Source organism: Megalobrama amblycephala, linkage group LG14 (genome assembly GCF_018812025.1).
Source record: "Megalobrama amblycephala isolate DHTTF-2021 linkage group LG14, ASM1881202v1, whole genome shotgun sequence".
NCBI lineage: Eukaryota > Metazoa > Chordata > Actinopteri > Cypriniformes > Xenocyprididae > Megalobrama > Megalobrama amblycephala.
The window spans coordinates 13,503,337-13,517,604 of NC_063057.1; the positions used below are offsets into that span (position 1 = coordinate 13,503,337).

The 14,268-nt window shown below is 40.7% G+C and overlaps 1 protein-coding gene and 1 long non-coding RNA gene across 5 annotated transcripts in view; one reads left to right on the plus strand and one right to left on the minus strand.

Moving 5' to 3' along the window:
- The window catches only part of LOC125246472, a 91,825-nt gene extending 87,751 nt beyond the window's left edge, over positions 1–4,074 (plus strand). The window contains exons 3-4 of the long non-coding RNA XR_007179890.1: positions 3,749–3,849; positions 3,950–4,074. This is a non-coding gene — a long non-coding RNA (uncharacterized LOC125246472). The remainder of the gene's footprint in view (positions 1–3,748; positions 3,850–3,949) is intronic.
- The window catches only part of plxna4 (plexin A4), a 214,489-nt gene continuing 201,125 nt past the window's right edge, over positions 905–14,268 (minus strand). For all 4 annotated transcript variants that reach the window (XM_048157446.1, XM_048157449.1, XM_048157448.1 and 1 more), the window contains 4 exons: positions 13,614–13,783; positions 8,668–8,880; positions 4,357–4,507; positions 905–4,142 (listed from right to left, as the gene is read on the minus strand). In XM_048157446.1, the coding sequence (XP_048013403.1) occupies positions 4,047–4,142; positions 4,357–4,507; positions 8,668–8,880; positions 13,614–13,783 (630 nt within the window). In that variant the 3' untranslated portion in view covers positions 905–4,046. The remainder of the gene's footprint in view (positions 4,143–4,356; positions 4,508–8,667; positions 8,881–13,613; positions 13,784–14,268) is intronic.

A 14,268-nucleotide genomic window follows, 5' to 3' on the forward strand; every position in this document is an offset into this window, starting at 1 on the left:
CACAACCAACTAATAATGCTAATTGCTTCCATCTGCTCCCCCACAGCTGTCAATAGCCATTTTAGTCAATCCTAGGAATTAGTCCACCATCGTTCACCCTGCATTCTTATTAGCTGACCTGCACCGCATCTGCAGCTGGAAAGAATTCTTCCAGAACGTTCTGGAATTACCAGATTCAGAGGAAAACGATCTTCTAGATTGGAACATAGCACTAGATTTTACATTTGATGCATTTTGAAAAAGAAGTGGCGTGTGGTATATCCTCTGTGTTATGATGACCTTGTGCTCAAGGCTAAAAGGCAAGAAATCACTCAACAAGGGCAGACGCTTTTAGCACCTGTTGTGCGGTGACATTTTTGTGAAGAGGTTTTAAAATCGTCATCTCGCTCTAACCTTCCTCTAAGAGAGCCCAGAGACAAACCCTGAAAGGTCAGGGGGAACGTACTGGAGTTGTGGAGGGGAACGGTTTCTCGTTAACTGAGAGAAGCGATACAGTGCAATGAGAAGAAATGTAATAAAGGTGGCAATTGAGCCCTCTGGCACTGTGAGACAGGAGGAGGTTAAAGCCTGAGCCTTTGTTTTTCTGCAAGATGACGGTTGTAAAAATGCTCTAGTATTATCGTAAAAGGAAAAGAAATGGTAAAGGTCTGGTTCAGAGGGGTGGACATGGAGGACACATAATTGGTGCACATAACTCCAGCTTCAGCAGGCTTATATTCTTTCATAAACAGCCTTGTTGAAATTAGATTTAGTTTAGTTGGAATAGTTTTGAAAGTTGTTTGAATAAAGAACAGGTTTTTTACCGCAGTTTCTGTTTCCATAGAAACAGCGACTTCTCTGACTTCTCCATTCATCAAATTCAAAGCAAGGTAGAGACACAAAATAAAAGACACAAGACTCCATCTTTTTCATAATAAAGTTTATTCTATATTACAAATAGTATTTTGTTCTTGACTGCAAAATAGGAATGCATTATATTTACATACACAGGTATACAATTAATTATAACAAAGTTAGAGAAGCTTGCCTTTCCGCTGGTCTCTCTCTTTTTCTCCTCCCATCAGGATAACTCTTTATCTTGCATCAAATCTGGAAATATTAAAAAGTCTTTCTGAACAGGTCTCTGTAACGCCTGTTGTAACACTGAGCTAAAAGGACTTTTTAGTTCTTACAAAATGTTTAAGGTGGAAACTTTATCAGGTATTTTGGACATAAGGGATGGGGGTTGTCCTGATAAAACATACGTGAGGGATGAAACATGGAACATAACAGGATCACAGTCACGAGGGAATCCAGGAACATATCAGTTTTTCAAAACATCATCAGCTCATTTAAGACCTCTGTGGACTTAATAAATGAGTTCCCAGAAGAAATAATGCAATACTTTCCGCTGTCAATTCTAAGCTCATTTGCAAGTTTTGAAAGATTTTCTTAAAATAAAAAAGTAATACCTAACACGACGACAGTGGTATTTTATTATTTATCTCATTAGAATCATTAGCTGGGGGCAGCTGTGTACCTGAAATCCTGAAATACCTCAACACAATCCTCTGTTACTAAGCAATGCTGAGAAAAATAACACATGGGAGTCCAAAGCAATCACACACACACAGACAATATCCAAAACAACATTAAAAAATCATTTGGTGGAACGCTAATGGAATCCTGAAAACATTAGACTGCATCAAAATGATTCAGAATGCACAGAAAAATGTGATAAAATGTAATATATATATATATATGAACAGATAAAGGGAAGTACAAATGAACATATTCAGGGAATCAACTCTTTAGAGTTGCACATTGAAGACAACAACAAATGTAATGTGTTTTGAAGATCCCTAAATAGCATGGCATGTGATGTCGTGGGTACGTTTGTTTAGCATGACGTGAACTCTAAGATGGACGGCCTTCAAGAAAGGCAATTCACCTGACAAGAAGAGCAAAGGAGTCTGATGAAAGTCGAACAAGAGTTTGGTTTGGTTTAGAAATTCCTAGTAGTATTAGATAAATTGATAGCAAGGCAGTTCATTTCATATCATCCAAATAGGTCAGCATGCAAGGGTATATACTATATCTGCTTAAGGTTTCACCTTAGTCTTATTAGCATCTAACACATTCACAAAACATGGTCATGGCAGTTGAATGGAAGGGCAGGATAAAGGTTCCACCTTAACAGAGGTTGCAATTTTGAAGATGACAGCCACTTTTTTTCCCATCTCGTTCTTCCAAGCAAAAGAAAGAAAAAGAACACATCCACATCATCAATTGCAAGGCTTATTTTTTTCTGTTTTCCTTTTTTCATTTTTTTGAAGTTTAAATTGAAATACATGCGCTGAAAAAGCCAATAAAGCACCCAAGGTGGACCTGGGCTGATTCTCCACACATTCACATCACCACATAGGGTACGCTGTCAAGGGGAAAAAGGGGGTCGGTGGACAGAGGAAAGGTGGGCAGCTAAATTGTCTCTTTCCCTTTGTCAAAGTTACATCCAATACTTTTTAGGTCCTCGCCGCGCTGTCCTTTTTCCGATCGGAGTCGTTAAGCCCAGGTAGGTTTCATTTCTCAAGGCCGCCAGCACACTTAAAACTACAGCAAGCCCTTAAACTTCAAATCGGGATTTCTTTCCACCCTCCCAGTTGTGCAATAACCAAACTCGGACACGCAAGGGTAAGTACAGGCTAATGGACAGAAACAAATATGAGGCTGCAGACAGAGCGTTAGCTTCGTTCTGCAGGTCATAAAACAAACAGTGCCTTGTGTTTGCTTTCTCAGGGGTAATTTATTCGCTTGCTCTTTTTTAAATTGGGCTCCTTTGGTTTTCTGCTGACCAGCTTTGTCCACATGTGGGTTTTTCTAGAGGCTTCCAGAGTGTTCGTTATGGGAGGGACCCTGTGGCAGTGAACAGTGCAGGGTGCACGTGTGCACTTCCAACAATGCGCCATTCCCCCCTGTAACAGCTAATTCTGAGTAGGATATTTTGTAATTAAAGTCCCCCTACTGGATGTGTGAACTGAGACACCTATTGAATGTGTGCTTTTTTAGTTGTTAAGATTACTTTGTCCTCTTGCAGCACAGCGTAGGTCCTGGCAACTTCGCTGGAGTACAGAGAGAAGGCGTCGCTCTCTGGAAGAGGGGTTTGTGTGTGCTTGCTTCTAAGGGGATCAAACCTTGGCTTTTCCTCCACTCATCTAGATAAGAGAGGTTAAATTCAGATGTGCACAAGCCGGATAAATGCCGAAATGAAGGCTGGGGCTGAAGTGGTGGAGATGTGGGCTATACCACAAGATGACAGGTCTTGTCTTTCAGTTTCACTGTCAAGTAAGGTCCTGGAAGAGGCAAAAGAATCGAAGCACTAACTTGTTGCATCCCGCTACACGCCAAGGATTTTAAACACACCTCACTGTCTTCAAAGTGAAAATAAGCAGTTGGGATCTCCAGGCTTGGTTGTTCTCTTATCAAAGCATATAAATGATCTTGCATGTCCCGTAAATCCAGGGTCCTCAAGGTGTTTTGTGTCTTTTGAAATGGCCCGAACGGTCTGCATTCTTCAGATGCATGCAGTACCATTTTTTCATCTTGCGTTTCAGTGTTTAATAAAGGTACTACAATGAACTGGACTCTATATTAGTGTCGTACGCTACCCTAGTCATAAAAGTCAGAACAAATTGACACCAGACATTGTGGTTTCTGCTTATCAGCTAAACTTTGAAGGCAACAGAAATGTTTTTTTTTTTTTCTTTTCCAGTCAGGGAGAAGGATGGAGGATGCAGTGAAGTGGAACTCGTAGGCAGCCACCCCTCCTCTACACAGCAGAGCCAGGTGGCCACCCAGTCTACTGCATCATGGGTAATGTAGTCCTTGGCTCCTCCGCCCACCCTCTAGTTCCCATCTCTACTCTTCTAGGAAGCAGAGCTAATATGATGCAAACGCTTGTTTTTGTGGGAAGATTGCAAAAAGAAGAGATGAGATAGATGGACAGGTCTTCACTCAGGCACGGCTCGGTTTCTGTTGGATCTCCCAGTGCACTCTGGGAAATGTGGTCCTCAGCTCTCCAGGCTCATGAAGGCGACCACCTGCTCCAGCTTATAGGCCAGTCTCTGTTTCCTGGCGCCATCATCCTGCTCCAGCGCAGACACAATCTGCCAGAGAGAGATGACACATCAGTTATACATGCCAACAAATAACCACATATTCCTCTCATCTGCACTTTTCATTTTGATTTACTTAAATGCTATGCATTTTTTAAGTTCTAAAGGCTGCGTTACACTTAAAATGTGGTGATTTAATAGCGCTAATAGTGTTGAACATTAGATGATGATGATAATATCATGCATTTGGAAGTGTTCTCCATACCTCTTCTGTATATTTGCCCACGTAAGAGTAGATCTCGCTGAGGGAGCTCATGGTGTTGAACTCATTCATGTGCATGCGGGACTGCTCTGCCAGATATGCGTTCATATCCTGGTCACTGATCGCAGGCATCTTACTAATGTCGGAGTAATATCTGTAAAAAATGCAGAGAAACATATTTTTTTAAAGAATGCTTAGAAAATGGACATGTGACAGGGCTTGATGCGGTCTTTTTATAATTCATGTAGAATTACATGTTTCAGGGTCACTTTTGGCACTGACTGAGAGCTGTCTTGCTGCTTACAATCAGTACGACATTTACTTTCTGTGGCAGTACAGCTGCGGCTTACATCAGCGAGTGACTGTGAGTCTTAATGAGCCGCTGTCCTTGAAAGTTTTCCAGAGATCAGCAGATTCTATAGGATGCTGGAAATGTTCAATAGTGCCCCACACATATGCTGACACTAAACACACTCTAGCACATCCAAAACAAAATGCACACGCATATATAAAAGCCCACAATTACTGTAGACACGAGCACTGTTCCAAAATTACTGCCTACATAGACATCAGTCTTCTAAGGCAGCATCCCAACCATCATGGGACGTTATACATGATTTGGAATACTCTACTTAGGCAGAAACTAAACTTGCAGTTGAGTTTGACATTAACATGTTGCTAAGCTAATGGTGTGATGCTCTAATAAGCTTAAAAACACACAGCACTTAATAATACAAAGATTTTTTATCTAGAATTTTATTTATGAATGAAATATGTTAATTATAATCCATATTTCTCTCACTTCATTCACCACCTCTCATCAATGCATTCTGGGATTGCCTTTCCATGAAGGATACATGCGACGCTACGGGGTATCTTATGAGGCAGTATAATTAACATGCCTATCTTTTGGAACAGCCTTCATGCCTGGTGAGCGCCAACGATACCTTAAAATGCTGTTCCTGTAGGCAGCTCACTAGGTTTTGGAACGGAGCAACACTGTCTGTTGTCTTTGGGTGGCTGGTGCGTGTGAGTGAGTGAAAGAGTGTTGGTGGAGGAAAAGCAATCAGTCACTGTCACCTGCAGCTGCAGAGGCTCTGTCGACTCTTTAATTAAGGCAGGTCATTTACATTTTTAATTCCTGCACCATGCCAACTCCTGGACTCAACACATTCACTGTCTAACCAGTGGCATGCGTGTCTGTTTGTGAGCACCTTGAGTGGCAGGTACGTGCTGCAATGCACCATGGGGCATCAGTGGAGGAGAATGGCATAGTGTTGAACGAGAGAGATAGAAAGGGGTTATAATCTCCAGGTATGCCTTTCCCAAAGGAATCTATTCTCCAGTGACAGGTACACTCCATAGACGAGTCCACACATTTAAGTTCTCTCTCTGTGTCCACTGCTTCCCAAGGCTAATGACTGGCAGTTCGCCTGGCACTAATTAATACCACGTTTAAATGTCAGCTGTTCGTCAACCAGAACGAGTCCATGCTGGTTATTCCCTAGTATCATGCATGCATGTATTGCAAATGGCTAAATACGGAAATACACTTTCTGACCAATGAATGACCATGACTTTTACAGTAATAATGAAGAACTGGAAATGGCATTTACATTTTTTTTTGGAGATTATAATTAACATATAAAAACAGATATGTGTGAACACGTTGTTCTCAAGGGCACGGTACCCCTGAATGTGAATTTAGCTTTCCTCCAACGTACCCTGACCAAACGCTGCCTCATTTACCTCTTTCCCCTAAAACAGATCAACCCCTGCATTTACGAAGACATGCAAGGATCAAAGGCAGCACTTCACCACCTGTCCTTGACTCACTTGCTCTTCTTGCTGTCTTTTTTGCTGGGTAATTTTAGCTTGGCCCTCTTCACATGCTCTCCAGTCTCGTATATGTGTCTCAGCATGGTGCATATCTCTAATCTATAAATCTCTCTCCTCAATTCATCTGACAAAAGGAAACAGAAGGATTGTCTCAATCCACACAGATTTGTCACCTCTCAGGATATGACAGAAAACAACCAAACAAGGAGCAAACATGAGAGCCTTGACTCAGAACAAAGAATCTATAATTGAGAATGTATATTACCTGGTTTCCTGAGGTACACTTATAGTGTTAATATGATTTTTACATCCAAAATAATTTTGTCATAATTTAGAAATAAATGGCTATGTTCTACCCTGATTTTTTTCCCTCTGATTTGAATGCTCTGTTTGAAGGGGCGTGTCTTCTCTGAGACTGTGATTGGCTAACATCTTTGCAAATTAATTATTACAAGTAGAACCCTGTAAAATCCTTTTACTACATTTTTACTATTACAGCTGTCGAAATTAATGAATCGTGAAGAGTGCTGATTATTGCATTATATTTAGATCTATTCCTATCTCATGGAAGGTTGCAGTGATGAGCATTGAGCATAACAGACCGTCTGTTGATCGCGCGAATGCAGTGATCTTGTCATTGCAATGCAGTTTCTGCACTCTCACAAAATGCTTTCACTATAACTAACAATGCAAACATGATGTAAATACAGTAAGAGATTCTGACATGACTAGGACATTCATTAAAAATAAACAATGTGTTTAGAAACAGCACAACCTTATCATAATCTTATCATAAACAACTACTTTAGATCCACTTGCCGTTCATATACTGAACATCAGTGGGCGGGGACAACAATGTGACTGTTGTTGTCTTGCTCCAGAGGCAGTCATATAGAAATGATTGTGCCTCTGTGATGACACATGCCACCTCGGATACAAACTAAGCTTTTTTATAGCTTAAATGCTTTTTTTATTAATGACAAGGACATTTTAAGTTATGGAACTTCCAGGACGTACAGTATTAATAATACATAGACCTCTTATATGCCAAAAGATCAAGGAAAATTTGATTTCTAATGTCATGACCCCTTTAAACGCATAGATGTCAGCACCTTTAATTAAAGTAGGCTCTTCTCACCTCGGCAGGCATGTTTTAGCATGATCTCAGTCCTTAAAGATGTGTAACACATTATCTAATGCATGAAAATGAGATTTCTCATCATCTCAGCTCTTTCGTAGTGAATGTGAGCTGGCAGCGTGATTACGGTCTTATAATTTCCCCATCACACTCATCTGCCAGCCACCTATCTCCTCCAGCAGTCTCTAATATCTCACGGCAAATAAACACGCTAGTCAGAGGCTGAGGGTCAGCGTGCGTGAGCAGAGACACATGGCGCTGATGAGTTTTATCAGTGGTGTTTGTTTACTGTACGGTGGTGTAGAACCAGTGCTGTGCGACACACTTTCTGTGTGAAATGAGCTGTTGCCTTCAGAATACAATGGAATTATGTAAATTTTTTGACAATCATTGCGTGGAGGAAGATGGAGTTCCTTAACTCTATCTACCCATGATTCTTTTCTTGGCATTGTTGAATGTAGTGCCTCTAACCCAGAGGATTGTGGGAAAAGCAGAAAAGTTTGTCTCTCTCACCAAACAGTGACTAATTGCTCTGGTGCAGTGTTGGGTAGACCCAGAAGATCTACTGAACTACAATAGAGATGCAATTCATCATCCTGGAGTTCTACAACACACTTCAGTCTGATTACCAGCAGCTACACACACACACAATACCTGCAGGACATAATAAAATTCTTGGCTCTTATTCACAACAATACCCACACAAACACTGTATATCTGCATCTCCTGTGATTAAAAATGTTCACAAGTGCACGCACACACATTAAAGCACTTGAGCGGTTTCTCCTTGTTTCTACCATATCGCTTCACACAGAGACTTTAAATTCATGCAGACCACAGGTTTACAGGTTTAAGATCATTCTTGCTGATATGGGGTTGCCAGGCTATGGTGGTCTATCAGATTCTGTGATTGACTGTCTTTGGGTTTGGCTGTTCAGTCATTTTGCGTACAAGAGTGTATTCACACTAGGCGATCTGAACCGTGCCTGAGCACGTTTGACCCCCAAAGTCTGGTTTGTTTGGCTAGTGTGATCACTCCGTACCATGCCCGGGTGCCATCGCTTGGAAGAAGTAGACCAGAGTATGGTTTGATTGGGCTCGGGCGTAGTGTGATCGCTAACTGTGCCGGAGCACGGAACAGCTGTGCGCTAATGTCATTGCAACAGCAATATCTTCTAATATTACTTGGATACTACACTTTTCAATTAATTTAATTAAATCGAGTATATTTAGGTTTATAACGGGTCTGGTTCTCACCTTATTGATGAACAGGAATTGTGGACAATCACCCTAAGATTTCCTTTCTTTCTAGATCTTGCAAACATGTTCTTGCTTACCTCTCCACCCAGCTCTTGTAGCTGGGAATGTCCTTGGCGTACAGCAGCTTGTTAGATGGGGAGTCTTTGCCCAGGCGATGCTCTGACGTCGAGCATGAATCCATGAAGGTTTGAGCCACCACAGACAGACAGGCATCCGTGATGCTGCTCTTATGGATGTCGAACACAAACTGTGGGTTCTTGATCACGTTCACCCAAAACCGTAGAGGTAGACTGTGGAGAGCAGAGGATGTGTTTTAGTGGCATTCTTTTATTTTGAAAAGGTCTTTTAATGCATAGGAAAGCAGTTTCTGAACAGGAAGCAGTGGCTTTATGAAACCTCAGGCTGCTTTTAGACATTTAAATATATATTGAATAGATAATGGAATGATATTGATAAGTGAAATCGTTTTAATTTAGATGTGCAGATCCAGTTTTTCTAGCTTGGAATGGCTTCATGAGCATTTGCACCATACTCAGAGACTTTTACTGATATATCTCATATTAGTTTGTTTGTATCTGTGTGCTGCCCTGCAATCGTGCACCTGTCTAAAACAATAAACGTATACAAGGCTACTTTATACCCCGGCCCATTTGTGCTAAAGTGAAATCAACTTAGCCTAGACCCTAGGTGTGTGTGTGTGTATGCGTGTCTCGAGGGTCACAGATGGTGTTTGCTCTGGGAATCTGTGTGCTTGTGTCTGAGACTGCAGAATTCTCATTAGTTTTAAAGACAGCTTTGGTTTTGTCTTAGATAACAAAAACTGAGGAGAGGAGACGAGGGAATAAGAAAGGACACTGCAGTGAAATGGATGCAGAGTTTTGCATCAAAGTGAAAGAGAGAGAGAAAACACTCAACAAAAGCTTTTCCATAGTAGCCCCCTCTCTGTTGCCCTCTGAATTCATTCAACAATAACAACTGCACCAAAGAGGATTTAGGGAGCAAACCATGTATTATGACTCCCAATTTAATCAGAGAGAATCAACTGGGATTATCTGCATTCTATCAAAAGGATATCAATGCTGTAGCAATGAGTTGACACCCTTTGTAAACCTCTGTTCTGTTCAGAACAAAAAGCAGGACGTGTCTAAAGCGCCATACTTTAGAGAGAGCTCTCAGTGGAGAGAGTGAGTGGATCAGGAGATGGGAATGATGTCTGGATGGACTAGATCCCAGCTAAATATAGAACTCAGCTCAGCGGAGCTCTCTCTGGGAAAAGCCTCACATTCTTCTGTCAATCTTTTTGGGTTTCTTCTGCCTGTTTTTTTCGTGTAAAGGTAGAAAGATTTTTGGGATGGTTCTGATGTATTAGGGAATCATTGTTTTAATCAGCCTTAAAATAATGTCTTGTGTATCTCAGTGTTCAAAAAATAATATAGTTCCCCAACAACTGACTAGTTGATTAGTGAGATTTATCTTGAAAGATCAGGTGAACCTGAAACCAGCGTATATAGGACTTTAAATGTGCGGTCACATTAACAAAATCTCTGTGAACTTTCAGCTAATTTTCATGGACAACAAAGGTCCATTGTCAATAATGTAGCAATGTATGAAGCACAGCTCACAAAGCAAGCAGTGTATCCATCACTCTGACTAACTAGAATCCGACGTGAAATCTATGTGGGGAAATCTTCACCCAAAGAACACTTAATTGACTATTTGTTCAGGCAACCCAACCCACTAGTCTATTTGGAAAATACTCTATGTACTTTTGCACATCCTTACTTACAAAAGACATTATATGTCTGGACATGGAAGAGTGTTGAGTCTGTATAATAATTTAACGGTGCGCTCACAATAGCTATGTTTCCATCCAAAGTTGCGTATTTAATGTATGCGCAAATTTTGAATATCACATAAAACATTTGCGAATAAAGCACTGTTTCCATCCAGCGAGTCAAAGAGAACAAAAACGTCACTTCCTGATACACTGGCGCTAAATATCACTAAGAAAAATGGAAGTTTCTGCAATAGCAGCCATTGTATATAATAATTTTCATATATAATACATTATTTGCGCCTCAGAGTGTGTAGACGAAACACAATAAACACTGTCATGTTATCTGGCACTCAAATGCCTGGTATTTGTGAACGCAATCGTGTGAGGCACTTCTGGGAGGGAATTAAACCGAACCACTTTAACGATAGACTGTGCTCAGGCATTACAGAATGACCAAAACAGCATTTCAGATGCTGTGCAACAAGATCGGTCCATTGGTAAAGTTATGCTGTTACACTGCAAAGTCACATAACTTTTTTGATGCGCATCAAGGAATTTATTCGGTAAAAGTGTTTCCATCGTAGTTTATGCACGTTTTTGTGTCGCATAAAAAAAATTATCCTACTCATTTGAGCACATAAGTTTTTTCATCCAGCGTTTTTTTTATGCGATATCCCAAAATGCGCATAAAAATAGGTGAATGGAAAGATGTCTAATGACAATTGGAGGTCACCAAGTCAATGTACTGTTTTTTTACTGCAGTATTTAACTGTATCGGGAAGTGAATCACACTTTCATTGGTAGTCACTGCAATGTGTCATTAGCCAAGTTTCCATTACAGATTTACGCAAAACTTTTGCGATATTTTCTAAATATTGATACAAGACTATTGCGAAATGACGGTGTTTTCATTAACAAATGACGGTGTTTACGACAAGTCATTCCAAAAATTATGGCAACGGATGTTGCTAGGTTTATGTATATCCCAGCCACTGCACTAGCCATTATTTTTAATCAAAGGAGACGCAGGCATGTTATCCAAGCATTAATGGAAAGTAAAGCCCCTTATACTTGGGAGCGGTAATGTATGAGGTGTTTCTGGGTGTTTCTCCCTCTTATCTGCTTCGAGGTCTTGATAAATTCAAATTGTGGCTTTTCTTAGTTGTTTAGAATCCAGTATTCCCATAATACTTTTGTCTTTTATGAGTTTAATGAAGAACTCCCGTCTTCTGTCCACACATACCGTACCCTCTTTAAAAAATGATCGACTTTTACATACGGCAGGTGACCTGTAAATGTGAAAAAACTGTTTCCATTGTAGTTTTGCGAAATATTCCTTTTTTGAATTGCCTGAAAAACCATCTCATACGATTGTTAACTTTTTTGCGATATATGGGAGTTTTTGCGAAACTGAGCATATTTTCAATTCGCAAATTCAATTTGTGCAATTTAAAGGGTAATGTAAACACGGCTACTGAGCATTTGCATAGTTGAACTTAACTTTGCATTGTCACTGTTGCGTCATATTTCCATCTCATTGAAAATGAGTCATTCTGTCACTGCAAATAACAGTTAGTGTGAGCGTCCAGAAATAGCATTAATTCTGTTCATCTGCATTGAGTACTTTCTCAACTAAGAGTTAATTTAGCCAATCCAAACAAACTGTTTTGATTATCTGTATCTCTGCATTGACAGCTTCTACTCTGATTGACACGCTGTACCGCCCAATCCTCGCCCAGTCACAAGATAGACAATGGCATGATGGATGATTCACGAGCACCTCGCCCATCAGCAATCCATCTCTGCCTGGCTTTGGTTAAAGATCTGATGCTTAAGGCATCCTTTGATGCATTTGAAGAAGTGATTTGTAACAAACTGGGGAATCCATCATTTAGGTTGTGATTTGCCTGAATGAATTCTTTTGGGTTTGATAAAAGTCAGTCTAGATGTTCAAGTGCAAATGCCTAAAAATCTGTTCCTTCAAAGCTTCCTTCAAAAAGGTTAAAGCGTGCTTAAAGTAGATGAGTGTTTTTGTGCTGAAAAATTTGATTTGGGTGGTTCAAACTGTTATTCTAGTGTTTGTGTAGGACACACTCAAATAAGAGGATAAGGAAGAGACTTGGACATCTTAAGTTGCCATCTGGATTGTCTAGACATGTCTTTTTTGGCAAAATCAATCAAAACATGTAACCCCTCAGTACACCTTACACAAATAATTTCAATTTCCCATTAAACAAAAGCTAACAGGCTGTAAACAAAATAGTGATTATGCCTGTGCTTTCATAGCCAAAAGCATTTAGCTTTAAAGTGTTAAAATCCTCTACAGACAGCAAATATGCCCCCCACACAGCACTGGCCCAATTAACGGCCTGTGTGGTGGCAGCAGCACATTTAGCCACACAGATAAAGCTGAGCCTGTTTTTTGCACAATGTCTGAAAATAGAGCTATTCCGTTTTCTGTGAGACATTAGTTGTCAGCAAAAGCTGGCTAGCAGTGCATTAGTCCTGTAGAAGACCCTCTCACGCACATTAAAAAATATCACAGACACTGCAGTGGCATCGGGCTGTGATGCCTGGCAATGAGCACGAGATGATAAATTGCTATTTAACGTTCCACTCTTTGTGAGAACGATTCCATTAATGTGTAATGCAAGAGTGACCCTCTGTGCTCTCCAGAAACACTTAACTCTCTCAAATGGCCCTGAAACACGCTGCAGGGGGAGATGGGGGGAAATTAGGTCTATAAAACAGAGTAAATAGGGGACTGTACCCACCACCTCCCTGCTGTGCCCTCACATCAATATCATCACTTCATCCCCCATAGCCCCTTTGGGGTGGTGCGTGATGGGACACTGGCAGAGGCTAATGATAGATTACCACTCATTAAATGTAGTGCCAAGCTTTCTTTTCCCCTCTCATCTACTCCACCCCCTCATCTCATCCCCTATTCCTTTCTCACTGGATCTAGTTGTTTGTTTAACTCCCACAACCCCCTTCCACCATGGGGACATGCCTTTATATTGGTTGGGTGAAATTAATTTGGAAACTAGTGTTATTAATTTCTCTCATACTCATCGTCCATGGCAACAGCTACATGTAGTGATGATGTCAAGGTGTCTGCTCTTATAGATCTGACTTTTATTATAGTTTTACATTTCAGTTTAATTTAGGTTATATATATATTTCTTTTCCTTATGTAATAATTTTAGTATAAAATTCATGTTTAGACCGTATGAGGCCTCTTACCAGTTGCTCTTCCATGTGTGTCTGACGTGCGGGTCGTGAATGCTGTGCTTGTCGGCCTGCTCATCCAGGAAGTCAAACATGTACTTGATGGCAAGAGGAAGGGCACTTCCTCTATGTGCTGTGCTGAAGATGGTCTCAAACAGGTCATCCACAAACTTCTGTAGAGTGCCCTGAGGAAGCACAAAGAATGAAGAAAAGGGTTAATTTTCATCAATCCCATCCCATCTTCTCTGTCCTATGCTTTGATAGGACTGGTGTTGTCAGTGTTACAGACTCTGTCCATATATGAATCTTTCTGAAGACGCTGCATGGACCTGATATTTAGCAATGACATCAGCCGATGCGTTCCTCGGAACAGCTATCTGTGTTTATGAAAGTGTTTGTGGCCACCTGTCAGTAATCCCACCAATGAAACCAGCATTTCTGAATCAAGCTCTTTGATAGTGAAAGTGTTACTTTGAAGTTCACCTTTAATATCATGTGACGGAAGCGATTCTGCCTAAGCTTCTTTGTGCGGATGGATTAACGTCCAACCCGCACCATTGACCCTAATTTGATTTAATGGCGGTGAGTCTAAGAAGGAGAGAAGATGACAGAATCTAATCCACTTGTAATAAAAGAACTGATAGGATGCACGGAAGAGTGAGTGAGTGAG